At 44.5% G+C, this 25696-nt stretch overlaps 1 protein-coding gene across 1 annotated transcript; it reads right to left on the bottom strand.

The window, feature by feature from the left end:
* Window positions 1-2932: 2932 nt before the first annotated feature.
* KRT18 (keratin 18) lies at window positions 2933-13028 on the bottom strand. Its single transcript, XM_020778835.3, has 7 exons — window positions 12485-13028; window positions 6643-6725; window positions 5982-6138; window positions 5629-5793; window positions 5132-5257; window positions 3768-3991; window positions 2933-3193 (listed from the first exon to the last, which is right to left on the bottom strand). The coding sequence occupies exons 1-7, from the start codon at window positions 12932-12934 to the stop codon at window positions 3076-3078; spliced, it is 1323 nt and encodes a 440-aa protein (XP_020634494.3). The 5' UTR covers window positions 12935-13028; the 3' UTR covers window positions 2933-3075.
* Window positions 13029-25696: the final 12668 nt, after the last annotated feature.

Raw genomic sequence — 25696 nt, forward strand, 5'->3', positions numbered from 1 at the left:
CAATTGTGGTGACCCTTTCCTGGGCTTTCTAGATAGAGATTATTCAGACGTGGATTCTTGTGCCCTTCTTCTGAGGACATCCTGGGATTATCCCAAGACCACACAGGCTAGATCTTTGCCCAGGAGGCACAATGGGGGAATCAAGCTTTCCACCTCTGGCTCCACAGTCAGACACCTAATTAACTAAGCTATCCAGACCTACAAGGAAGACGTACCACCATTTTCTTCTTATTTGGTCACACCTCACCTAGAATACTCTGTCCAGTTCTCAGCACCAGAATTTAAGAAGGATACGGACAAGCTGGAACACATTCAGAGGAAGGTGATTAAGGTAGCAAAAGGTCTGGAAATTAACCAAGCCCTATAAAGAACAATTAGGGTGGCTGGATATGTTTAGTCTGGAGAAGATAAGGCAGCTAACTTCAAGTATTTGAAGGTCTATCCCATGGAACGTGGATCAAGTTTGTTTTTCTGTAGTTCCTGTAGTTCTGTGGGTAAGTCTCAAACAAATGGACCCAAATTACGTCTAAACATTGAGGAAGACCTTCTTTGCTATAAGAGCTGTTCCAACACTGGTATGAATGGCGTGAAGAGGTGATGGAGTCTCCTTCATTTGAGGTTTTTCAACAGAGGTTAGGTGCTGTCAGGGATGCTTCAGCTATATATTGGAAGAGGTTTGGACTCTTTATTATGTTGGCGGGTGGTGGTGGTGGTGGGAGGTTCCTTCCATCTCTGTAGTGTTAGGATTCTAATCCTTTGCCCAGACATCTGCTCACCTCCTTCCAGGTGATATGTTCCACATACTGCAGCTTTGCTTGGAAATTGGAAGAAAATAGGTGGGTGGGGAAGGAGGCAATCAAATGGTTAAGGGAAGGAATGAGGAATGTTTGGCCCACAGAGTTGTTGTTGGATGGCCATTCCCATCCACCCCGGCCAGCATATCTTATGGGAAGGCATGATGGGAGTTGTAATCCCTCCCCACTTCCAGATCTCAGCCAGGGCTTATGCTGAAGACAGAACCTCTTAGATATCTTGAGAGATGCCCATCACCAAGTGACATGAGGAAAGAAGGACTTCAACCATATCCAAATCCTCCTTCTGCACAACTTTGCTTGGGAACTGCTTGTAGGCTTTCTAGAAGCACCGAGGCGTGGAAGAGGAGATGCTGGACTAGATAGGAGAAAGACCTTTCAGCTCTCCAGATGATGAACTGTGACTCCTGTCACACCACATCATTGGCCAAGTTATCAAAGGCAGATGAGAATTCAACAGTATATTCACTGTTATAGCTTTCCCAGAAGTGCTCTTTTTATGCTCGGTTGCCAATATCTGGTTCACCTCTAATTCTAGTTGCTACTAAGGAGACAAAAATAGCCGTGATGCAATGGAACAAAATAACCCAGAGAGGTTGCCTGCAGCATCCTAGGAGTGGTGGCCTAAAGCAGGTAAAATTTCTGAGTTCCGAAATGGTAACTCATGCAATTTGCTGGTATTTTGTTTCTGGCAGCAGCCTCCACGGGAAGCTCAGGGGTGGCTAATAAGCTTCCCTGTAAAGAAAACTCTTGCCCATCACCATTAATCTTCTCCTGCTGCATGCAGCCTTGGAAGAACATTTGGCACATGTCACATGCATTCTCTTAGCAAGCCATCTTTCCCAAGACGTGTCCAGTGACCCTACAAGATTCTACATCAATTAGGGTGCCACTACATAAACTTCACACAGCTGAACCTTCCAAGCACAACTTGGGTTAGTTTCTTGGCTCACAAATCCCTCAAGACCCCAGACAACATGGCAATGGGATTAGGAATCCTATAGGCTGCTTCTACGCAATGCCCACCTTCTAGATCTTGCTACCTCTCACTGTTAGAACCCATGTCCAGCTAGCTTATTTAAGCCTTCCATGGCCAGTAATAATTAATACTATTCATAGTGTTTTTCTTCCACTATTGGTTGTGGACAGGTTTTTTTTTTTACTTATCAGAAGGGAATAGTAAACCACTTCTGAGTGCCTAGAAAACATTGAAAAGGGTTGCCAGAGATCAGAATTGACTTGATTGCTCATTATCATTTTTTTTAAAGTGCTTTTATATTGCTTCATGTTGTCTTGCATGTACAATTGAATGTAAACTGCTTTGAGCAATCATGTTGAATATAAGTACAGTATTACAATTAAATTTGTGGTTCTTTAGTTGTTTAGTCATGTCCGACTCTTTGTGACCCCATGGACTAGAGCACACCAGGCCCGTCTTCCACTGCCTCCCGGAGTTTGGTCAAATTCATGTTGGTTGCTTCGATGACACTGTCCAACCATCTTGTTGGACTCATTATTTACAATTAAATAAATAATGCCAAACAGGCTTAGGCAGCAGGACCTCAGAACGTGGCCCATAATGCCCTAAAAATAATACACAAAGGCATCCATAACATGTAACTCCATGGAAAGTGTTCCCTGAATGGAGAAACGTTGGAAACCTCTCCTAATGTTGAAATCAGAGGCAAAATGAGTCCCCGCACTAGAACAATCAGAGATGTTCTGGAATAATAATCTGGAATAACCTACCTCCAGAGATTCGCGCTGCACCCTCGCTGGGTACTTTTAAGAACCAACTAAAAATGTGGATGTATAAGCAGGCCTTCTCTTCCAGTTAATTCCTGTCCTCTTTCCTTTTTTTCTCTCTTTATTTGATTTAGTTTGTATTTTTTCCATTGCAAAATCATTTAATTAATTAATTGTTATACATTTTCTTGAACTTGTTATGTTTTATGTTGTAAGCCGCCTAGAGTGGTTGAAATGACTAGATAGGCGGGGTATAAATACAATAAATAATAATAATAATAATAATAATAATAATAATAATAATAATAATAATAATAATAATAATAATAATAATAATAATAATAATAATAATAATAATAATCCAGACACAATGCTGCTTTGAATGACATATCTTTATTTGAACAATATTCCAACTTTCCCCAGACCCCCCTTCAGCTCTGGCACAAAAAGGTGCATCATCTCAGTTGCCATGGGAGCTATGCTTCCTGGTACACAGGGTGGGGTGAGAGTGGAGGTTTCAACGCTTCAAGACTCTGCTTTCACTGGTTTCCGAAATCACTTTGCCATCCACAGTCTTGGTGGTGTGCACCTTCTGGGTGGTCTGCATGGTACTTTCCAGTAATGCATCTTTCAGGCTGGTGGAAGAGATGAACAAGATGTCAGAGCCATTCTGTAGTATTTGCATTGTGCTCAATCTGAAATAATTCCTGCCCTTTTAACATAGATTCTGTGGCCCTAACCTGAAGCTGGCTCCATTTTAGAGGCAGGGAGGCTAAGACAAGCGATATCCTCAAATCTGTCAAAGCTAGGCCAATATATGAAATTCTAGACTTTCAGGTAGATTATGAATGAGTCCCTAAAGCTCCAGAATAAAATAATGCATGCATTTGGTCTCAGTTGCCTAAGATTGGTCCTGTGACTCCCATCTCTATTTCAGTGAGGAAGCTGAAACCTGAAGACTCTCCACTGAGACTTCATGATGCAAGAGATGCTCAGTAAATAGCCTGGATGAACAGAATGCATTGCACATCTTCCAGAATATTCCACACCATTCCTCTTTTTCCAGCCCAGGGTTTTCCTTCCACCTCCACTGTCCCCACAGTAAGTCTGCACTCTATACCTTACTGAGCCTGCTTAGCCTTCATGGCAGGACCAGGATCTGCCTTCAAATCAAGCTTTTCTTGCCACAAAAACAAGAGACCGGCTTACCTTAGCTCTTCTCCGCCTTCCAGCAGTTGCCTGTAGGTAGCAATCTCTGCCTCCAGCTTGTCTTTGATGTTCAGCAGAGCCTGGTATTCCTCTGCCTGGCGGTGGACATCATTCCGCATCTGCACCAGCTCAGCTTCAGTCCGAAGCAAGAGGCCATTGAGGTGCTCCATCTGGAGGCCGTAGCGAGCCTCCACTTCATGCAAGTTGCCCTCCAGATTCGCTTTCTGCAGGAACACCAGGAGGAGAACTTAGAATCACCCCTGGGTGAAATTCTTGCAGTGATCAAATGGCCATTCCCATCATACTCTAATCTAATTTTGGGGGGGGGGGACACAGAGGGTCTCCTTTGGAAACTAGCTCTCATCCCTCCACAGGGTCCTCAGTGTGTTACCTTCTGTGCTACTCCTTGAAGACCACAGAAAACAGTCTTATATACCAGGCCATCCTCTCCGTCAAGCCAAATACTGTCTAATCCAGCCTCTCAGAACTCTCCAGAGGATTTGGACTACCTATTCCGTCACCCTTAACAGCACAGTGAATGGCTGCAGACAGTGGGAGTTGTGGTCTATCTTGGCTGGAAGGCTCTAGTCTGGGTGAAATGGCACCCGCAGGCTCTCGGGGAGAGAATCTTTTCCCATCACTTGGGATTTGTTCCTTTTATCTGGAGAAGCCCAGAGATGGATCCTCCAAACCTGCACACAAAGCCCATGCTCTCCTGGTTCCTTCCTCTTCCCTAAAACACCAGAGATCATGTATCCTAATATAATAGTTTTTTTTTTTTTAAAATCAGATGTATGCTTCAAATGGAAGGATACTTTTCCAGCATCATTCCTATCAACCCTTTCTTAGAATACTGCTTCAAGGTGACCCTGCAGATCAGCTTCCACTTAGCACCTTCTCAAAGATCTATTGTTATGAATGCTTAGGATTTCTTTCTCTTTTCAAGAAAAGCCTTCAGGCAGCCATGGGAAATCTGCACCTCCTCCCAAGTTGCTAGACTACAACTCCCATTATTCTTAGTCCCTGGCCATGTTGGCTGACCCAATGGGAGTTGGGAGTCCAACATCACCTGAAGGACCACAGGCACTCACTCCCTTTTCAAGTATCACAAAACGCTTTCCCTTCCTTTCACAGAGCACTACTCCCTAGGCTGCAATCCTGGACACGTATACCTGAGAGCAAATCCCACTAAACTTAGTCAGGGTTTGTACTAAATAAAGCCCTGTCGGAGTGCAAGGGAACCCTTCCTGTCTCTAGGCAAGGACTCTTGACAGCTACACAGAATGACTGCCAAGACGACTTTCTATTAGACAGAGTGTTAACTCTCCCTCCCCCCCCCCCACACTCCTCATTTGGATCCATACCAGGTTGCGCAAGGACTCTAGCTCAATTTCCAGTGTCTGAACAGTGCGGCGCAAGTCAGTGACGGTGCCCCGGGCCGTCTCAATCTCCTTCGTGTTCTGGGTGATCATGACCGTGCTTTCAGTGATCTAAGGGAAAAGGAAGGAAAACAGAGAGTTGAAACAGTTACTTCTTCAGAACTTTACCCTTTAATGATTACATGTCTCATCCTGACAAATGAAAAACAGTAAGTTGTGCAGGTTAGACTGGGATTTAGGAGAACCAGGACTGAGTCCTGTAAAATGAACTATAAAATGACTGAGCAACCCTGGTCCACATCCTCTCTCAGCCCGACCCAGGCTATTTCTGTGAGCATAAAGTGAGGAAGAAGAGGGGCACTGGAGGAAATGCAGGATCTATATGTCACTAACACAAATAAATATAAATTGTAGGGTGCAGGCGTGCTGAAAGACAGCATTCACTTATTTTAGGAGCAACACATGAAACCTCTTCTGCTCACCTGCTGGCTCCAGTACTTGTCCAGATCTTCAAGATTCTTCTGAGCCAGAGTGTCATACTGGGCCCGGATCTCAGCCATGATTTTGGACAGATCCTGTGTCTTGGGAGCATCTACTTCAACCGTCAGTCCGGACTTGGCAATCTGGGCCTGCAAGCTATTGACTTCCTAAAAGGAGAAAAGGCAACAGATGGAGACACAACATGAGCCAACGCTGACTATGTAGATGTTGAGAAGGTTCCTCAAAGGGCAAAAGCTTTTTTTAAAAAAACACTGTTTATGACAGGACTCGAGCCCTTTTATTGCATCAAAGGACTGCTCCGACAGCCCTTGTGCTCAGCGCTAGCAGAACTCACATCTTCGTGGTTCTTCTTCATAAACAGCAGTTCTTCCTTGAGGGCCTCAATCTCACTCTCGAGCTGCAGGCGAGTCATGTTGGTGTCATCAATGACCTTGCGGAGGCCATTGATGTCATTCTCCACTGATTGGCGGATGGCCAGTTCAGCCTCAAATCTAGAAGTCAGAAAAGGAGGGATGAACCTTCACTACCAGCAGTTTATAACACAGATTGTATTCCCTTTATGTCACTGTGTGTTAGGTTGGTGATGATGGGTTCTGGAGAGAAGGAGGTGGGACTCGGCTTATGTTGTGATCTTATGCCAGTTCAGAAAATGTGCAGCTGGTTGCAACATAGCTTCTTCCAAGAAGATATTTTTTAAAATCAGAAAATAGGTCACTAGCCCTCATGACTGCACACATATGATTGTCATTCTGCCCATCCTGAAATCCTAGAAGCCGGGCGGGGGGGCTAATTAAAACCCCTATTCAGCATATTTGATCAACCTGCTTCGTTTACACCACTTGGAGGCTTCAGTATTTCATGGGCCAGAATTTGGACTTCTATTTCATTTTAGCTTTCTGGATAAAAAATAATAGGTGTAACGAGAGACTTTTAAAAGACGTTCCCCAGGCAGGTCCCAGTGCCTGCTAAGTCAAAGAAGAAGAAAATCTACTCACTTGACACGGAAATCATCAGCGGCCAGCCGAGCATTATCAATCTGCAGCACAATGCGAGAGTTGTCCACAGTCTGGTCGAAGATCTAAGGACACAGAAAGAAGTGCAAGACACAGGCATGAGCACAGTGTTAAAGAAGCATACGAGACCTCAGAAAGGTTGCCAACTGACTACAGAAAAGTGTCACTGCCTTTGCAGTGCTTCTTTAAAAGCAGCTTGATCTGAAGGTTATTTTTCTCTAACCACGGGGAGAAAGATCACCTACTAACGTCTGCCAACCAAGATGCAGTTAGAGGTAGAAGTGCAGGGACTGATATGACATTGGCAACCTTCACCTTTACACCAGTTGATCATGAACTGTGTTAGATTACCCCTATGAAGGTGCCGACCACAGGTTCTTCTAATTACTTTCCCAGCCTTCTGCAGCTCAACACAACTGCCTAACTTCCTCTTTGTTCCTTGAAGAGGGCCAGCAGCACCTGAACCTATTGGTTTCCAGCCAGCCTACACAGCTCCCATTGTTTGCCTAAGCCATTACAGGTGCAATTCACCTCTCCTGTTCCCAAAGCAACAGGGAGGCCTGGGGGCTAAGACTCTTAAAGAGACACCACTTGCTTCAGCAAAGCAGGTTGGTGTGTTGCTGCCCCGCCACCATCATCACTTTCATTAAGAGAGTGGCCATACAAAAAGAGAGGGCAGGTTGCCTTACACCTGTAACAGGGGCGTCAAAGAGAGAATTTAATAAGGTGGAGTTTGGCACAGAAGTAACCGTGGCTGAAATTTCCTCTTCATAATATTAAAGAGGCAGGAACCCTATCTTCTTTTCCACTTGCCTTCTTTGTTCTTAAGTATTATATTCTTTTCACCCTTGGCCAATCAAACAAGTAACTGGCATCTAGGATGTTTTAAGATCCAAAAAATTAAGGAATGTGCAGCCTTCCAGATACGGTGCGATGAATACCAAAGAATCAAGAGAGTTCTCATCTGGCATTTGAGGCCCCATGTTCCTCATATTAAAAAAAATATATGTTTACCCCACTTTTCTCCTTAAGAAGAACCCAAGACAGCTTACATCATTAAAAGACAATATTTAAAGCTAACAAGAAAAGGATCAAAGGATTTTACCACAGTAAAAGACAGTAAACAAAAACAACATAAAATCACATTGAAAGCAGTGACATACATTCATCCTTCTAAAAAACCCCACACTGGCAGCCAGTCATTAAGGGAAAGCTTGCCTGAAGAGAAAGGTCAGCATTCCTGGGGCACAGGAGAGATCACTTAAGATCATCATGTGTTTTCTGACAGCTGCCCCCACGTCTACCTCTACCACAAGGTACGGGTGCCGTAGGGTAGAAGAATGTATGCTTTTATGACTGGGAATTTGAGTGGGGCTTTTATTGGAGAAGTGATTCCCAATCTTGGGTCCCCAGATGCTCTTGGACTAAAGTTTCTAGAAACCTTCATCACGAGCTGAGCAGGCCAGGATTTCTGGGACAGCACCACCTGGGGACCCAAGGTTGAGAACCACTGACTAAAGAGCCTTTGGACAAAACATCTATAGGTTCAAAGACTGCCCATCCCCACCCTCATTTTTCTTCATTTAAGTAGTACAATTTTGGGGTGGGCGGGAGACATTATTCTAATTTGTTGGGAGCAAGACATCCTTGTCCGCAACTATCAACTCCAGATCTACTTTCTGCCTTGTCCCACTCCCAAGTTTAAGGCACAGAAAGAACCTGCTGCTGGCCTTTCTTCACTGGCTCTCTATTAGAATCCTCTCTCTTCTTTTCCGAACTCCTCCTCTCTGTCAGGAGAATAAAAGTGTGTGTGGGAAGGGCACCATTGCTTCCCCTTACGGGACATCCCTGTCCATTAAATAAGGCTTTTGTTTCTTGCAGGAACAGATAACAGGAAGCTGTGGTGAAGAGATGTTCCCTGGAGTATTTATTAGGTGTGTTCATTGTGCTCCAGGCAACCACACCTCACAGTGGACCTGTGGGGGCAGCTGCCAGGAAACACATTATGGCATTAAGTGACATATTTTGGGCCCCACAAATGCTAATGCAGGCCCTACCTGGCTTAAAACAAATCTGGGTTATTAACTCAACAATTATTTGAGGGGTGGTATAGTGTGCCTGAAATTGCTTCTCTCTCTCTCTCTCTGCCAAACATAGTACAGGTACACAAATTATCAGGACATTTTCATGGTGTTCTTTCCAGCTTGGCCAGGTGTGACCACACCCTCTAAACATCCCTCCTTTCCCTTTTGTCCCATACACCTGTCTTTTCCAGGTGCTACAGCCGTTTTTTTCCCAGCCATTATCTTTGTGTGTGCCTTTTGTTTGCAAATCGATTACCTATGAGTCATGAGAACAAACTTCCCATAATCTACCTGCCTTCCTGGCAAGAATGGCCCTTTCAACCCTATTAGGAAGCCACCATTTAGGATCTTCTAGAGCAGGGCAGGGTTTTCCCTTTGCGAGACTTCCAATGGCCTCTAACCTTTGGAAAATATGTCTAACCCACTGGTTCTTAACCTTGGGTTACCCAGGAGTTTTGGACTGCAACTCCCAGAAGCCTTCACCACCAACTGTGCTGGCTGGGGTTTCTGGGAGTTGCAGTTCAAAAACATCCGAGTAACAAAGGTTAAGAACCACTGGTCTAACCTATCATTGCGTGTCCACTGTGAACCTTCTGCCACCACCTAAGGCACAGGAGTCTGTTATGAAGTAAACGGTAATCCCTCTGAATGGCACCAAGACTTAATTTCAGATAAATGCTTTCCTGAGAATAACTGCACCCTAGCCAGGTTGGGCTAACCAGGCCTTTGACTCTGGGTGACCAAATTTAGGAAGTGCAAAGATTTTTGTTCTTGTTGTTGTTGAATGCTCACAGACTGCCTGTTGGTATTTAGTACTGGAAGAGTGTGAACCCATTAGCCCTGGGCACATATATTGCCCCCAGCAGCTCTCCGCAAGGGAAAAAAGAAAAAGAAAACCAGCTAGTTTAGTGTGGAACCAAAATGGCTACTGCACATTCAGATGTTCCTCTCCATTCCTCCACTCTCCATTCATGTGCCAATTTCACATGACTCAGGTCTATATAACAAGCCAATAAAAGCACCCAAGCGCTCCCTCCCTCTCTGTGTGTATTCTCTACCAGGGCTCAGAAGGACACTAGGGTCTGGGGTATTGTGGGAAAGTTTATAAGAATGATTAGATCCAGCGACTTTGCAAAGTTCAGACTGCTGGGCCAGCAAAATGGAAGGAGGGGAAAGCATGAGCAGTTTGTCCTGCTCAGAGTTTTAAAATATTACATTTTGGGACTACAACTCCCATTAAAAAGAAAGGAAGGGCAAAAAATTAAATTAAAAGGAAGGAAGAAACTTTTCAGACTCTGCTCCTGCCAGGGTGGTAAAGTCCTAGCAGCCACCAGGGATATATGGCATGGATGCTGGCCACGCCTTAGCTCGTACGGTTAAGTACTATCAAGGGTCAATTCATACAATACTTCTAGAGTGCTTTTCTTTTCAGCAAGAGCAAAAGGAGGAACCAAAATTCAAGTCAGAAGTTCAGAATGAGTGTGATAGTCTTTCTTTCTCCATCTAATATGTCACAGTATAGACAACAAGACTGGAAAACTGTGCTCCTCCACATTTAGTTGTGAACTCCCAGCTCCCATCACCCCTCGCCACCCTGGCCAAGGGTGAGACATGGCAATCTACAAGGCTTCTTCCTCACCCTGCTGTACTCTATGGAGAACTTCCTTGTCATTTGGTATAGCCAGTGTTTTTTTTAATGACCTAAATAAAATTAACCTATATAATAACAGTGAAATGTAACTGATTTGTACAATTAGTAAAATATGAAGGTGTGCATGAGAGAGTCCTTAAAGTGTTAAGGATTTGAAGGATCTGGGCTCAAGTCCCTAGTCCTTATGAAATTCACTGGGTGATTTTGGCTCAGTCACTCTCTCCCCCTGAAGGTAGTTGTTGCAAGGCTAATGTGGGAGAAGGTGAGCCTTAAACACTACCTGGATCTCAGTGGCACAAAGGTGGAATACAAATAGTAACCCAAACCAGCCCCCCTTTGTGGTTTTTCTCCCCCACCCTTGGCAAGGCAACTGTACCTTTAACTATTTCACATCTCTGCAAGGGGAGTTCCTGCTCTACTCTTCTGAGCATTGCTCACAAGGTCAAAACATGCTTTTTCAATGAAGAATGTCTGTGTCTATTGAAAAAGTTTAGTTAAAGGTATAGGGAGGGTGAGTCCCCATAAATTGGATTACAAAATTGGGTTTCCAAGCATGAGTTCTAGGGAGAGGTGAGATCTTGAAGACATCTCATTTTAGGTAAGTGTGTCTCACAACTGCAGTTTTGCATAGTCCATGCTGTGACAAAGATCAGTCCTCCATTTGTTGGAAATCATTAACCTGTATACTCAACCGTTGAACCCTGGATTGTCCAGAAAGTCAGTTAGGAAAGCCTACGCTGGAATCATGGAATGGCTTAAGGCAGATTTACCTTTTTGCAATGGGTTGCTTGTTAATTTTCTCACGCCCTGGCAGAGTTCCTCTCTAGACATTCATCAGAGAAAGCTCCCCCCCCCCCATTATGGGAAAAGTCTTCACCTGCTGAGCCACAGCTTACTGGGTGGCCACTAAAACATTAAGCAGGATTTTTAAAAGGCAGCAGTGGTGGTAACTTTAAAGGTGAAATATTTTATTTATTTTATTTAATTTATATCCCGCCTATCTGGTCGGGTCAGGACCAGGGAATGGCCTCTGTGTGAGTCGTTTTACAGAGATAGAGGTAGGAACTCCTTTTCTATGAGTAATTTCTCAAATTAAAGGTAGTGGAACTCAAGCCTCCAAGGTGTCATGCGCTATGTGCTTGGGATGTTAAATGCCAAGGAAATGCCTGCAGGAACCAGTTAAATCACTATGTGGTTAGAACACATCCCTTGCCCAAAGGCATCATAATTGTCTGTATTACGATAATGAGTTTCTAGGCATTTTGGAGTCACTGTGGATGGGTTTCAGAGCTAAGCCATATGAACATTTCCCTTACACATCCTTTACCGTTCTTTTCTCGCAAACAATCTTGTTTTGTACCAAGTGCACTGGGTGCAAACACATGAGAGTGAGGTCCACATGAGACAGAGCCAAGCTTCTTGTTGAATTAATGGAAGAAAAACCATTCAGTGGGTTCTCTCCTATTTGAACATGAGAGTCTGCATAATAAACCTGTTATCTCCATGGAGGGAAGCCAAACAGTAGTAGTCAAGCCACAGCAAAAGGGTGAGAGTCTTCAATACATATGCAGTTTAAGTAATCTCCTCTCTAGCATCATTTCCTGCCCTGTTTGTTTTATTTAAACCCCAGTTAATTTTTTCTAAAAGTCCTTTTGCTTTTTTCTTTTGCCATCCAAAAAGGAGAGATGGCGGCTACTTTTAATGACTATTTCAGTTCACACAATGAACTGTTGTGACTTCTAACAATTCTAAACTTCTCTGGAATTTCCGATGAAGGCCAATGCAGTCTACACATCTCTTGAGAAGGGGATTGGGATACATAACCTGGACACTCCCTTTCCCATCATCTACTGGCCATCTTGGCAAAGGCTGATGGGAAACGGGAGTCTTAGGATCAGGAAAAATCTTGGGTTCTCCACCCTAACTGCCTACCTAGCTAACTCTAGGAACATATTTGAGATGAAGGGCGCTGATTCTAAAGTTGGGAACATAAATACACGGCTGTGTTGCTCTCAGCCTAGATGGGCCATCCAGGGCACCCGCTCCCTGCAGTGTAGGTGCAACCCCCACCCCGCAGGCTTTTCCTCACCTGATTCTTCAGGTCTTCAATGAGGTCAAAGTAGTGGCTCCAGTTGCGGGCGATGGGCCCTTTCTTCTCCATGTGCTCTCGGATCTGGATCTCCAGCTTGCGGTTGTCGGCCTCCAGGCTGCGCACCTTTTCCAGGTAGCTGGCCAGGCGGTCGTTGAGATCCTGCATGGTCTCCTTCTCGTTCTGGACCACCCCAGAGCCGGAGACGGAGAAGCTGCTGCTGTACCCGCCATAGCCCCCGCCGAAACCCGCGCCAGAGCCGCCGCCTCCGCCGCCGCCCAGGTAGCTGGAGCCCAGGCTGGCCGAGCGGGAGACGGAGATGCGCGAGCCCGAGCCCCCCGCGCCCGCGTAGACGCTGGCCGCGCTGGCCATGGGGCCGAAGCGGACGGAGGCCCCGCCGCCGGGCCTGAAGGAAGAGCTGGAGTACACCGACGACCGGGAATAACTCATGGCGGGAGGTGCCAGATGGGGCCTGGGACTGAGCGGCAGCGGAGCAAAGGGCAGCGGGTCCGGGGCGCAAGGCTAAGCCAGGAGGGGTGGCGAGAGTGCAGCTCCCCTGGATTTTATAGCCCGGAGCAGCCGGAGGGGAGGGGAGGGGAGGACCCGCCCGGCCAGCTCTCGCCCCCGCCCCACCTCGCCCACTTCGAAGGCGGCGGCCTCCTGCAGGGAGGAAAGGTGAGGCCGGGCGGAGATCGTCCTCCCCGGCCCCAGCCCTTGGGTTTTGTTTGTTTTTTCTGTCTCCAGACGGCCGCCGGATGGCTTGGAGCCACGTCCCTGCAAAGGGGATCGACGGTGCCAGAAATCACGTCGAGCAAAAAGGCTTCGGTGTTCCGAGCTGGCAGATATCCACGATGTAATAAAGTTCTGGTGAAGGAGAAGGCCCTTTTCAAATGACAGGCCCTCACGCGAAACTCATACTCATCTTAGAACTGCATTGCTGGAAGGGACCCTGTGGATCATCCAGTCCAGCCCCTGTCAAGGAGGTCCAGTGTGGGAATTGAACTCCCAACCTGCAGCTCCGCAGCCAGAAACCTCAACCACTGAGTTATCCATCGGTTTATGTGGTAATTTGCACAAGGGGTTTAACCCCCATCAACAAGAACAGTCGAGGTGACTCTGGTGCTCTACCCAGCTCCTAGTCTAAAACTTTGTGGCCAGGGCCCCGTTCCTCGTTCGAACGGTGGTTACACCCATGGACCCAGTGGGATTTACTTCATGGCTGGCTTTCCATTGAGTAGCTAAGTCAGTGGGCCTGTTCAAGTTGGAGGAAAACAATATTATACTGACCTATATGCTTTATATTGCTCTTGTCTATATTCCTGTGGAGTAGTTGTGCTAGATAGACTCTTGCAGTAAAGGCAACAATGAATTTGTGGCAGTAAAAACAAAAAGGCTGTTTTAAGTGCCACTGTCTAACACAGCTAATTTAAGACTGAAGAGTTGTTTTTTTTGTCATCAGGCATGGGATCATCTAGGGAAGGTGGAGAGAGAAAATCTTTGTAAAATTATTTGTAAACCTGCAATTTTACACATACTGGTTTTTTTTAAAAAAACAGATATAACATCAATAAGATTATTTTGATCCAAGTTAACTCACAAACTCTCTCATTCCTGCTCACTCCAGTAGGAAAATAAAATAAATGCTAAATTGTTTTAAAATAAAATGAAAGTTACACCTGGTCTGTTGTGGTGATGCTTAGATGGCTGCTTCTCTGAAGACATTTTAAACTTTAAAAGTTTGGACCATATTTTGTCTGGTCGGTAGAACTCCTTCTTTTGTTGGTTTAGTGCAGGGTTGGGCCACTTCTTTGGCTGGGCAGTTGTGCTGGACCATCTGGCACCCAGTGAATGCCACACCACTGCCAAATTTCCTACTGCCATAGTTCCTCCAGAAACTACACAGTAACCATGGTTGCTTTTGGGGTGTGTGTGTGTGCCAGGTTGTCCTTCTCCACCGAAGAATCCTGTGGGACTGCAGAGCAGAGAGTTCTACAGATGTGCTGGAATCTTAGAACAGATTGGGAATTTGATTCTGCACTGTGGCTCCTGAGAGAAGGAGAAACATCTGTGTGGTCTTGAGCAAGCTACACAGTCCCAGAGAGCCCCCAGAAGAAAGGAGTTGTAAACCAGTTTTGACTACTGTATGTTGGAGTTTGTACAACCTGCCATGCTGTCTGGAGAAGGTGTGGCTAGGAGGGACCCTTCAGGGCTGGTATGTCTGTCAATCTAGCCAGCAGTAACCAATAGTTTCCTCCTGTCTCCAAATTCAAAGGGAGTCCCACCTCTGTGCTCAGTGATTTTTCCCGCCATAGAATCTAATTAGTTATACTGAAGCAGTCATTTCTGTTTGTCAGTTTGCTGTTGATCTGTACAATTGTAAGTAATGAAACCTTTTATTCTTTCTTCTTAAGAATTTCTCAGAGTGACTTAATGAGACTGTAAGTGCCAGTGAATGACAAACTAGGCGGATTACTTTGGGGGACTTGAAGCTATTCTGCTCTGTGAATCCCTGCACTTCTGCTGTGAAACTAGAGAAATTTAACCAAAAATTCAACACTCTACAGTACTTTATGCTAGGAAACTCTCAGAAGGGGTTGTTGTGAAACTTGACAAGAACTAGAAAGGATATCATTGTCATTTATAAATATATAGTTGTGGAGGTTAAAGTTCTCACTTTACTGATAGAAAGTTCTCACTTTACATATAAAGGGATGAGGCGGCGGTGTGGGTTAAACCACAGAAGCCTCTGTGCTGCAAAGTCAGAAGACCAGCAGTCGTAAAATCGAATCCACATGATGGAGTCAGCTCCCGTCGCTTTGTCCCAACTCCTGCCAACCTAGCACTTCGAAAGCATCTAAAAATGTGAGTAGATAAATAGGTACCACCTTGGTGGGAAGGTAACGGCATTCCATGTCTAGTTGCACTGGCCACTTGATCACGGAAACTGTATACAGTACGTACAAACGCTGGCTCTATGGCTTGGAGACGGGGATGAGCACTGCGCAATCTAGTGTTGGACACGGCTGGACTAAATGTCAAGGGGAACCTTAACCTTTACCTAGACATATACAGTGGTGCCTCGCATAACGAGCGCACTGTTTAACGACGAATTCGCATAGCGATCCGTTTTTTGGGATCGCTAATGCGATCGCATACCGATGCCTAGATAGGCAAAAACTTGCTTTGCGTTTCGCTTACCAATTTTCGCATAGTGTTTTTTAAAATTCAGCTGATCGGCGGTTCCAAAATGGCCACCGGAACACCCAAAATGGCTGCGCGCAGTGTTTTCACGCCCTGCCCTCACTTACCGAGGGTGCGAAAATGCCTGCGCTATGGAGGAACATTGCATAACGGTGAGTTTTGGGCTTTTTTTGTTCCATATAGTGATGTTTCCCCATAGCGATGGTTAATCCAGAACGGATTAACCTCACTATGCGGGGCACCACTGTACAGGATAGAAAAGCCCTGTTCCTTTTATTGCTCTTCAGTTATTCTTAATTCCAGGCACAACAGAATATTTGGCTGCCTGAAGCAAAGGGCCAAATGGCTCCCCCCCAAGCACTGGACTGCCAGTTGAAACTTATTTCAGCAACAGCAACAGGACAGAATTCTCTCCTGCACTTCTAGCAGCAGACTAGTTAAGGGGGGGCAAGGACATTGTGTGGCACATATTCCTTTAACATCTGGAAGTGGAGAGAAACCACAGAGGTCATAAGCTGCCCCAGCATCTGCCACCAATAAATAAAAAGCTAAGGATGTTGTGTCACAACTTTGAGATCCTTGTTGTCTCTTAACAGCTATGTAGCAACCACAGAGTGCAGCTTTGGATTTTCTCCATAAGCAGCTCCTCATCTGTTCTTCAGTTCTGCTTGATGGATGGGATTGGGTGGATAGTTCATTCCTATAAGTGAGAAAAAGGAGCCACCAGCAGAAGTGCAGAAAAATAAACCACACCACATCATTGTCCTTTCCTCCTGCTGCAGATTTGTTTATGGAGAACTGCAGGTTCTCTGGTTGCACTGGCGCTGTTCCATGGATTGTTGCTAATCTTCAAGAAGAAATTTTAAGAATGGAACATAAAGGTCTTCTCTTCCTTTCCTCTCCTTTTCTGAGCTAAAGGTAGCTTGAAGCTTAATTTTTCCTTTTGGAAAATTATCATCAACAAATAAAAGCAGAGAACAACAATGAGCTGTTTTGCCTTATGGAACTTGCTCGCTGGCTCTTTCCTAGTGACACGTCAGCTAATAACCTGCAGGGGCAGTTTTTGTAACTGAAAAGTATCCTGCCTGCCGGATGTGAACATCAAAGACGTTGGCATTTACCGGCTTAAACTGTTGCTCCTGAAACGATGCGACAGATGCACGTACCTGAATTGCTGACATACCTGTCTCTGCAGACCAAGCAAACATGCTCGATTCTGGAAGAGGCAGCCATGTTAGTCTGTGCAAGCATCTCAGGCAAAACCCAAAGAAAATCATCATCATCATCATCATCATCATAAAAAAAGACAAAAAAAACTTGTGTCACCCTGAAGTCAATGAAAGCTCACATTAAAATATAACAGACTTTAGAGTGCCACAAGGTTTTTGTGTTTTTTAATGTATTCATTTTTTCCCTTGAGTTTGACTCAGTTCTGTGCATCTCAGCTAGTCCAGTCTTTTACTACATTGGTAAATCTACTGTGATGCTTTTAGCCCTGATATGCCCAAGCGTGCCTAGTGTATGATTTTGCATGCCGGGCATCTCAGAGCAAGCAATGGTTCTTCCCCTCGAAATCAAGAAGCATCGAAAATAAGTCTGATCAAATTATGTTTGAAGCTATGAGTTCTATAAAGGCCTTTTCCCTCCACCACACCGACTTCCAGAAGTACTGTAATTGTCATGACAGATTTCCCAGGGTTCATCCGCATAGCATACCCTTTTTGCTTTGCTTTTAATCATCATCATCATCATCATAGAACAGCAGAGCTGGAAGGGACCCTATTGATCGAGTCCAGCCCCTGTCAAAGAAGCACAGTGGGGGAATCGAACTCCCAACCTCTGGCTCCACAGCCAGAGACCTCAACCAGCCAGCTATCCAGCAGTTTTGTGCACTTCTCTTTGTACACCATCCCAAGATGGATTTTGGATTTTGGAAGAGAAGCACAAGCCAGTACCTGTTCCCTTCTTCCCATATAAGGAAAAAAAATATGAAGCACGTCTGTTACTGAGCTTGATCCCAGAGCGAGGAGGAGCTGCAGGCTGGCATTCTCAAAGGTAATAAATGCTTGCCATAATTCTCACATGTTGCCCCTAACTTTATACAGGACACTTGTGAATAGGTCCTTCTGGGAGAAAGTGGCAGAACCCCTGATATCAAACCTGCCTCAGGTCTCTTAAACCCTCTGGGCAGCTCTTCAAAGCTGCGTCAAAGGGGTTTCCTAATGTTTTTCTCTCATTGTTGTCGATTGCTTTATGAGGACTGTGCTCCAAAACTTCAAACAAACAATCACATTATGGGCATAATCATTGGCTGCAGAGACCTAATAACTTTGCAAACTTTACAATACAGGAGCAGTTGATACCTTTAATTAACCATTAAGAATATAAAACAAAACAAAACAACAGTGAGCTTTCAATGATAAATCATCTTCTTCAAGGCTGTACATCAAGTTCTTATGGGGAGTTTGAAACTTATGTGCTATTATTAATGTCCCAAATTCACATGGATGATGGTGTTGAGGCCAGGTTAGCTTCTTTGATGGTAGTAGGTGCAGCATGCCTGTTGGTTTCAAGGTCGTCTTCAGCTAGCCATTTGGAACTTATGGCTCCTCTATTAAAACAGAGGACAGGCACAGGCAATCTGCCCCCCTCCGTCTGCAAACTTTGTTATGTTACCCTCTGATCTCCTGGTGCAATTAACAACAACCGAAAGCCTAGAATTACTGTACAATATGATATCCTCAATGAAGGGAGGGCAAGGCTGAGTCAGCCTTACGGGCAAGACAGATGCAGGACACCTTGTGTTCATTCCAGGATTGGCAGAGGCTGGAGAACTTGATGATCTTGTCTTGTTACCAAAAACAAACGGATATGAAAATAATCCCGTGGCATGTTGAAAGCTGACAAAATGCTCTTATACACAATTGTAAGCTTCTTCAGGTTACTTCTGAGCTGCCCTGGGCTAAAATGGAGATGAGTCTGTTTCAAAATTAGTGATGTGGGGCAAGAAAAGGGGGGGGGGCTCTGCTTCCTCTATGTGAGAATTCAGAGAGTCTCATGCAAGGCAGGGAATTCATGAAGTGATGAATAAATGAGATTTGGGTGGGAACAATGGGGAAATCCTTTGGTGTTGTTGATCCCTCCTAACACAGTGCTGATAACATTGTGGTGTACTATTGATCCAGTATGTTTAAGATGATTTCCCAAACAATGGAGCACTCATCTGTATTCTTTAAGTGAGGAAACTCCTAACCTTCTTTAAGGATCAAAAGACCACTTTGTATAGTGATAATCCAAGGATTGCTTTTTGATGGTTACTTAATCTATTACTCCCCCTCAAAGTGGTTAATTGCAGAGAAGCTGATCAGTGATGTCATTGTGAAGACTGGGTGGTGGTGGTTTATGTAGCGGAACCCAAAATATGATGTCATTCCTGCATGTCAATCAAGGGATAGAGCAGGAAGGGCGGAGTCAGGGTGGCAGTTAAGACAGCTGGAAGAGACAGTTAGAGGAGAGTTGGAATCAGATAGGGATAGAGAGAAGTAGGGACAAGAAGATGTGGAGAGAGTGCTACGGTTTAGGAATAGCTAAAAAGGGGTTAAGAAAGGAAGTTGAAAGAGTAAAACATATTGAGCAAGCAGGAATAAGCATAATATAAGAAATACCAGTGATTGAATACATTATTTGTTATACATGAACACCTGAAACAGTTATATATTTGATTCTCCTGATGATTTGTTCATTAATAAAGCAATGTTTAATTGAAAACCCCTGATTCCTAAGTTATATGATCAGCTCCTATATGTGTGTGAGATTTGAATTGGTATTAAGAGAATACCTGGTGGCAGCGAAAAGGGCGCATTTACCTTTGTGGAGCCCAAAGATATAAAGGGCACAAGGGAGATCACCACAGTTTATATCTGGCTTCTCAAGCCTTTCTGGATCTGCTGGCATACGTTTGGGTCAATGGTCTCTTCATGGGGTGAGAAAGGGCTACGGACAGCCTTGGGGTTTTATTACATGTATATCGAATAGCTGCTGTGTGGAATTCCTACTGAATGAGTTATGATAAGATAGCTTCAGTGCTGCCAGCTTTGCTGAAATGAATCATCTGATGGAGGGGTGATGACAGAGAGCAGAAGTATGTCCCTTTGTGGATTCTGTCCAAGAAAGGCACTCTTGGGCACCTGTCAAGGTCCACATTACCTCAGTGATCTCACTGCTCTTCCTTAATTTCAACACTTCTTCCTTTCCTTCACTCTGCTCACAGATAATCAGAATTGTGAGATGAGATGTAACCTCCAAGTGAAGGTTGCACCTCATCTCAAACTTTGGGGAATGAGGTGCCCTCCACTAGCTCAGCCCCTGAGTCACTCCTGGTGCTGTCCCAAGTCTATAAACAGTGAAAAGAGTCTGAATAAGGAGTAGAAGAGAAAGAAGAAAAAGTAGGAGTAAGCTCTAAAAATAAGGAATTGGAAGAACATCTTCTGTTTGCCTAGAACCTTATATCTGTGAATGGGCAGAAGCAACTGAAGGGGAGGAAGGTCCTCTGAAGTCAGCATCTGAAGGCATCTTGCTCATAAGTTGCTCAAAACTTGTAATGTTGCCCTTTATCTCCATTGGCGAAATGTCTCAGGATGTTGGAACCCGCATGTTTTCCATCATGACCTTAAAAGGCCTATATCTATACCATTGCCTCAGTGATGCTCCTCTGAATTGTATAAACTAGGTGCCATGTTAGAACCTCCAGGGTAGGTTCTCAATGGCTGCCTCTTAGCTTTAGAATTCTCTTCCCCTGGAGACAGAACCCTGGGGTGGGTGGTATGAGTTTTCTTGAGACAGAGTTCAGCCCAGTCCTCCTTCTCAACCATATTCCTTGTTTCTTCCTCCTAAGATGTTGATGAATTACCCCAAACCCTTTTCTTTACACATTTCAGAGCCTGTTTGTATGGTTTGGAGATAATAATGATCTTAGAACTGCAGAGTTGGAAGGGACCCTGTGGATCATAGAGTCCAGCCCTTGTGAAGGAGGCACAGTGCAGAATTGAACTCCCAGCCTCTGGTTCCGCTGCCAGAGGCCTCAACCACTGAGCTGTCCAGCAGTTCTATCACTTTCCTTTCCTAGAAGAAACTCCATATTTTCTTATTAATGTCCTACATGATCTCCTCTGTTGGTTTGCCCAGGTGCCCATGGCTATGCTTTGACATAGGCTTTATCACCTTGGGAGCTTTGTGGACTCCACGAGTCCTTGGGCAACAGATTGCTAAAGCTGAATTTTTTAAAAATTAACTGTTTTGCATACATGTTGGCCTGAAGTATTATGAAATATTTGACTGTAAAGGTGAACTTAATAGTGGCTCATTTATGCTTGGAACACTGCCGCTTGGCTTGATATTATATGGGCTATGAGCATACATGTCCAAAACATCACTGAAGTTCTGTCCTAGGCTGCAGAAACCCATATGGTAAGAAATGTGACATCTTTTACCTTTGTCCATAGAATCTGACCTCTGGAAGAAGCTTCCACAAACACCGTTCTGTTCAACTGTGAGTAAACTGAACATTTTATTCTTTCTCTTACTAATATCTCAGAGTGAGACTGCTAGTGTCAGTTGATGAGACAATACGTGGTGGTCTGCTCTGGAGAGACTTGAAGCTAATTCTGTTTTGTAAGTCCCTGGACGTCTGTTGCGCAGCTAGAGGTTTTTTTTTAACCAAAATTCAAACTCCTGCAACATTTATTTAGTTAGTTATTCATTTGAAGTGTTTGTATTCAATCCCACTGGCAAGGCCCTCCAGGCAGTGCATCAAAAACAAACAAAAAGACACCAGTCAGTACAAAGACAACCTTTACAATGAAACAAGAACATGAGCCGAATAAAAATACATTCAGATAAGCATATATATATATATATTACTGTATATACTGTATATATATATATATATAAAGACAACCTTTACAATGAAACAAGAACATGAGCCGAATAAAAATACATTCAGATAATGTATTTTCATATATATATGTTCTAGACAAGGGGGCAGAAATAAACATATATTTTCTTGCTCGTGCTTCAGGTTCTTTATTATATATATATATATATATTCTGGTTGGTTTCATGTGAAGATCCCTTCCCTGAGAAAGAGGGTTGGAGTAGATATCCTTCAGGGTTCCTTAAGCATTCAAAGGTTTCTAGCCCTTGCGGTGAACTGAACTCTGTGTGAGCACCCACCCCATATCTGTTTGTTCTCAGAAACCCCTGTAGAATTTTGCTGCTTCCTGCCAGTGAGCGTGTGAGGCCCACGCCCCTCCTTATATGGAGAGCTTTATTTTCAGGAATGTATCCATGTCTCGGTGTGGCTGCCCCACCATCACTGTGGAATGTAGTGCCACGGTGTGGCTTCCCTCAGCGCTGACCTTTGGAACAACATGTGAGAAGTGAATCGGGAGGCCATGCTGTGGACAAGTGCAATCCTGCTGGTTTGCTAGTTGAGCAAGAAGGCTGGAAGAGCTGGGTGTGTGTGTGTGGAGGAGTGGAGAGAAAAGCCCCTATGCCTTATCTTTGGGAGCCTAACTGCATTCCTGCTTTATCGCAGCATCAGAGGGAGAGGCATGGTCCTGCACCAACAAATACTTCTCTTCCCTCCCGTTTTTCTGACACAGGTTAGTAATACACAATGTCATTCTCAGACATCATTTCTTCAGGACAATGACGGTAACAGTGGCCAGGGAACACAATGTCACAGATCAGGCCAGCCTGTTATCTGGTGACTGAGTACAGGCCGGATCCACTCAGGGCTAGTTTTCAGGGTGGGTTCCCCACCACCACCACTGGGAATGTCTGAGCTCCTCCTTCACTCCAGTTCATTCCAGGACCAGTGGAAAATTCTGCCTGGCACATTGTCTTTGCGAAATTCTCATTCATTGCTCACTTCTTGGCATCTCCAGTGAAGGAGGTCATCGTTCTATCAGTTAGGAAGGACCAGGTGGAAATGGAGCCTTCTTTAGCTCTGAAACAATATTCCTTTGAGCCTTCCCTCAAGCAGCCAAGGTTGTGGCCTTGGCTGTCCAATAAGCTGTGAGGCAGGGCTCTCGCTACCATTAGGTGGAGTGAGGTGGCTACACCCAGGAGGCTGATGCTGTGGGGAGGGAATTTGATGGCAAGATACTGGAAGATAGGAATCTGTGTGCCTGTCCGCAGCATTTGTGTCCCGAAATGGCAGCCTGCTCATCCTTGGCCAGAGGTGATCAGTCCATAGGGGTTTGCAGTCCGGAATTTCTGTAATGAGATTGGCTTTAGGAAAAGCCGCTTTATTTTAAATGGCTAGGAAAGGACATGATCAATGTTTACAAATCATGAATAATATGAATAAAGAGACAGGAGGGAACGGAAATATACACTAGAACATGTACTACGGTTATATACTAGAGCTTATTCTGCTGCTAGAACAGATATAAGAACAAGGGTGTGTACAACTTGAAGACATTCTTGAAAATAATTAATTTTAATTTTGAACCGAGGGGTGGGGGTGCATGCTGGTTATGGCTGCTGGCAGTTGAAGTCCATCATCATCTAAAGTCTAGACTCTAAACTGCAGAAGGGCCACAACTCACCCAATCTTGGATTAAGATCTTGTGTCTCTCCTTTCTGGAAATCGAGTATGGAAGCCCTACTCTCCATCTTACATTAGGCAGACAGCCAACAAATGAGAACCAGTACAGGAAATGAAAGGTGATAAGCTTATCAACAATGACTTATTAACTGGGAAATTCACCTTAAGGGATTGCCCAGTGTTACCTGGGTGTCTCCCCTGCACTATCACACCATGGGAAGTGGCTATTGCTTAAAAGCAGAGCTTGATCAGTTTCTTTACACGTGTGTGTGTGTGTGTGTGTGTGTGTGTGTGTGTGTGTGTGTGTGTGTGTGTGTGTGTGTGTGTGTGAGTGAGTGAGTGAGTGAGTGTGAGTGTGAGTGTGAGTGTGAGTGTGAGTGTGTGTGTGTGTGTGTGTGTGTGTTTGTTACAGCTCCCGTGGAATATTTCTTCAACTGAATTTTTTTTTTTTCAGGAAGGCAGAAGTGGTGATCTGGATCCAGTCTTCCCCATCCATTCTGCACCTTTCCAAATCAAATATAGAGTAATGATTGCAAACAGTTCTGGGTCCTGAACTGCATATGTCACGTAGACTAACATCCATGTTGATGCAGTTTCTCCTATCAAATCCTGATTAATGGAACAGGTGGACAACGGGTAGCAATTCACTAATCAATCAACAAATATTGGTGCTCTGAATATTTTTATGACCTTCCAAAAATCCCTAAGCAGCATAAACTACAAATAAAGAAGAGAAAGAGATTACTAAAATTTTTTTTGCAATAAAATAGGACAAAATAGAACTTGATGCAAAGGAACATCCACTTACACATGATATATTTTCTTTCCCTTCCTCCTTCTTGTGGCTAAACCTAGCCTTGAAAGTTCCTCAAACTTTTCAGGACAGATGTGGAGAATGGAGCACCAGAGGTGGTTTAGTTAGGCACCCTTCAGTCTTGAGAAACTATGGTAACATGCTCTGAATAGGGGTCTTGGAACAGTGTCTAATGTGGCCAAGAAGGCCAATTCGAGAGTGACAATCCCTTCCACACTGAAGAAAAATCCAATCTGTACCCTGTTCAGCTCCCTGATTTTGCTGAGTCAGGACTGCCTCTTTGCCTCGGCCTGCTGGACAAGGGTCTCTTCAAATTGGGAGAGGCCATGATGCACTGCCTGCCTCCAGGATGAATGCTCAGATTTCAGGGTTTCCCATCTGTTGAGGTCCATTCCTAAGGCCTTCAGATCCTGCTTGCAGATGTCCTTGTATCGCAGTTGTGGTCTCCTTCTGGGGCGATTTCCCTGCACTAATTCTCCATACAAGAGATCCTTTGGAATCCGACCATCAGCCATTCTCACGACATGCCCAAACCAACGTAGACATCGCTGTTTCAGTAATGTATACATGCTAAAAATTCCAGCTCATTCTAAGACTATTGCTTAGAACTTTGTCCTACCAGGTGATACCAAAAATGCGCCGGAGGCAATGCATATGTAAGGTGTTCAGCTTCCTCTCCTGCCATGCACAAAGGGTCCAGGACTCACTGCAATACAGGAGTGTGCTCAGGACACAGACTCTATAGACCCGGATCTTGGTACAGTGGTGCCTCGACTTACGAATGTCCCTACTTACAACCATTTCGGCTTACAAACAGCACCAGTCGTGATCACTCCACAAGTGGTCCAGATTGTGATCTATTTTCCATGAGATCACACCCTTAATTTACCAGTTCAGGTAGGACAACATTTGATATAACCAAGAGTCATTTAAGTCTCAACTGGAATGGATCTGATGTGATGATCTCAGACATCCTGCCTCAAGATCCTATTCCGGAAACAAACGATGGGTCTGAATATTCATGTCTGCTCTGGTTTTGCCTGTCGTTGGCTGCTGTGCCTTCCATGCCACCCCTCCCAATAAGTATCAGCTGCCTGTGGCTCCAATGTTGTGAAAGTACAACATACCATATTTTTCTGTGTATAAAATGATACTTTTCCCTAAAATAATTAGAGGAAAAATTGAGGGTCATTTTATACATGGAAGTAAGGATGGGGGGAGGGATCAAAACACTTTGATCCCTGCTTTCCCCCTCCACTTTTTGCAAAGAAAGTGGAGGGCAAAGCAGTTTTTTTGAAAAGAAAGTGGAGGGGGAAAGCACTTTCCTTGCAAGAAAGTGGAGGGGGAAAGCGATTCCTTCTTCCCCCCTCCACTTTCTTTTTCTTGAAAGGAAAGTGCTTTTCCCTTCCACTTTCTTTGCAAAAAGCTGCTTTCCTCTTGCAAAAAGTGGCGGGGGAAGTGTGAGGGGGAAAGCAGATTTTTGCAAAGAAAGAAATTTTGGGTTAGAAAAGTGGGGTGTGTGTATCTTATACATGGGAAAATATGATATATATCAAGTGTGTTTTTAATGTAGGTGTCTTTCTGG

The sequence above is a fragment of the Pogona vitticeps genome, chromosome 2, assembly GCF_051106095.1.
Source record: "Pogona vitticeps strain Pit_001003342236 chromosome 2, PviZW2.1, whole genome shotgun sequence".
NCBI classification, from domain to species: domain Eukaryota; kingdom Metazoa; phylum Chordata; class Lepidosauria; order Squamata; family Agamidae; genus Pogona; species Pogona vitticeps.

Bases quoted from the DNA above. Each gene is read 5' to 3' on its own strand.
- KRT18 (XM_020778835.3), bottom strand. From the start codon at position 12,934: ATGAGTTATTCCCGGTCGTCGGTGTACTCCAGCTCTTCCTTCAGGCCC. The intron at 6,726-12,484 runs GTGAGGAAAAGC...CTGTGTCCTTAG, and splicing joins TTGAAGACCTGAAGAATCAG to ATCTTCGACCAGACTGTGGA. The intron at 3,992-5,131 runs GTATGGATCCAA...GTGTTCCTGCAG, and splicing joins TAGAGTCCTTGCGCAACCTG to AAAGCGAATCTGGAGGGCAA.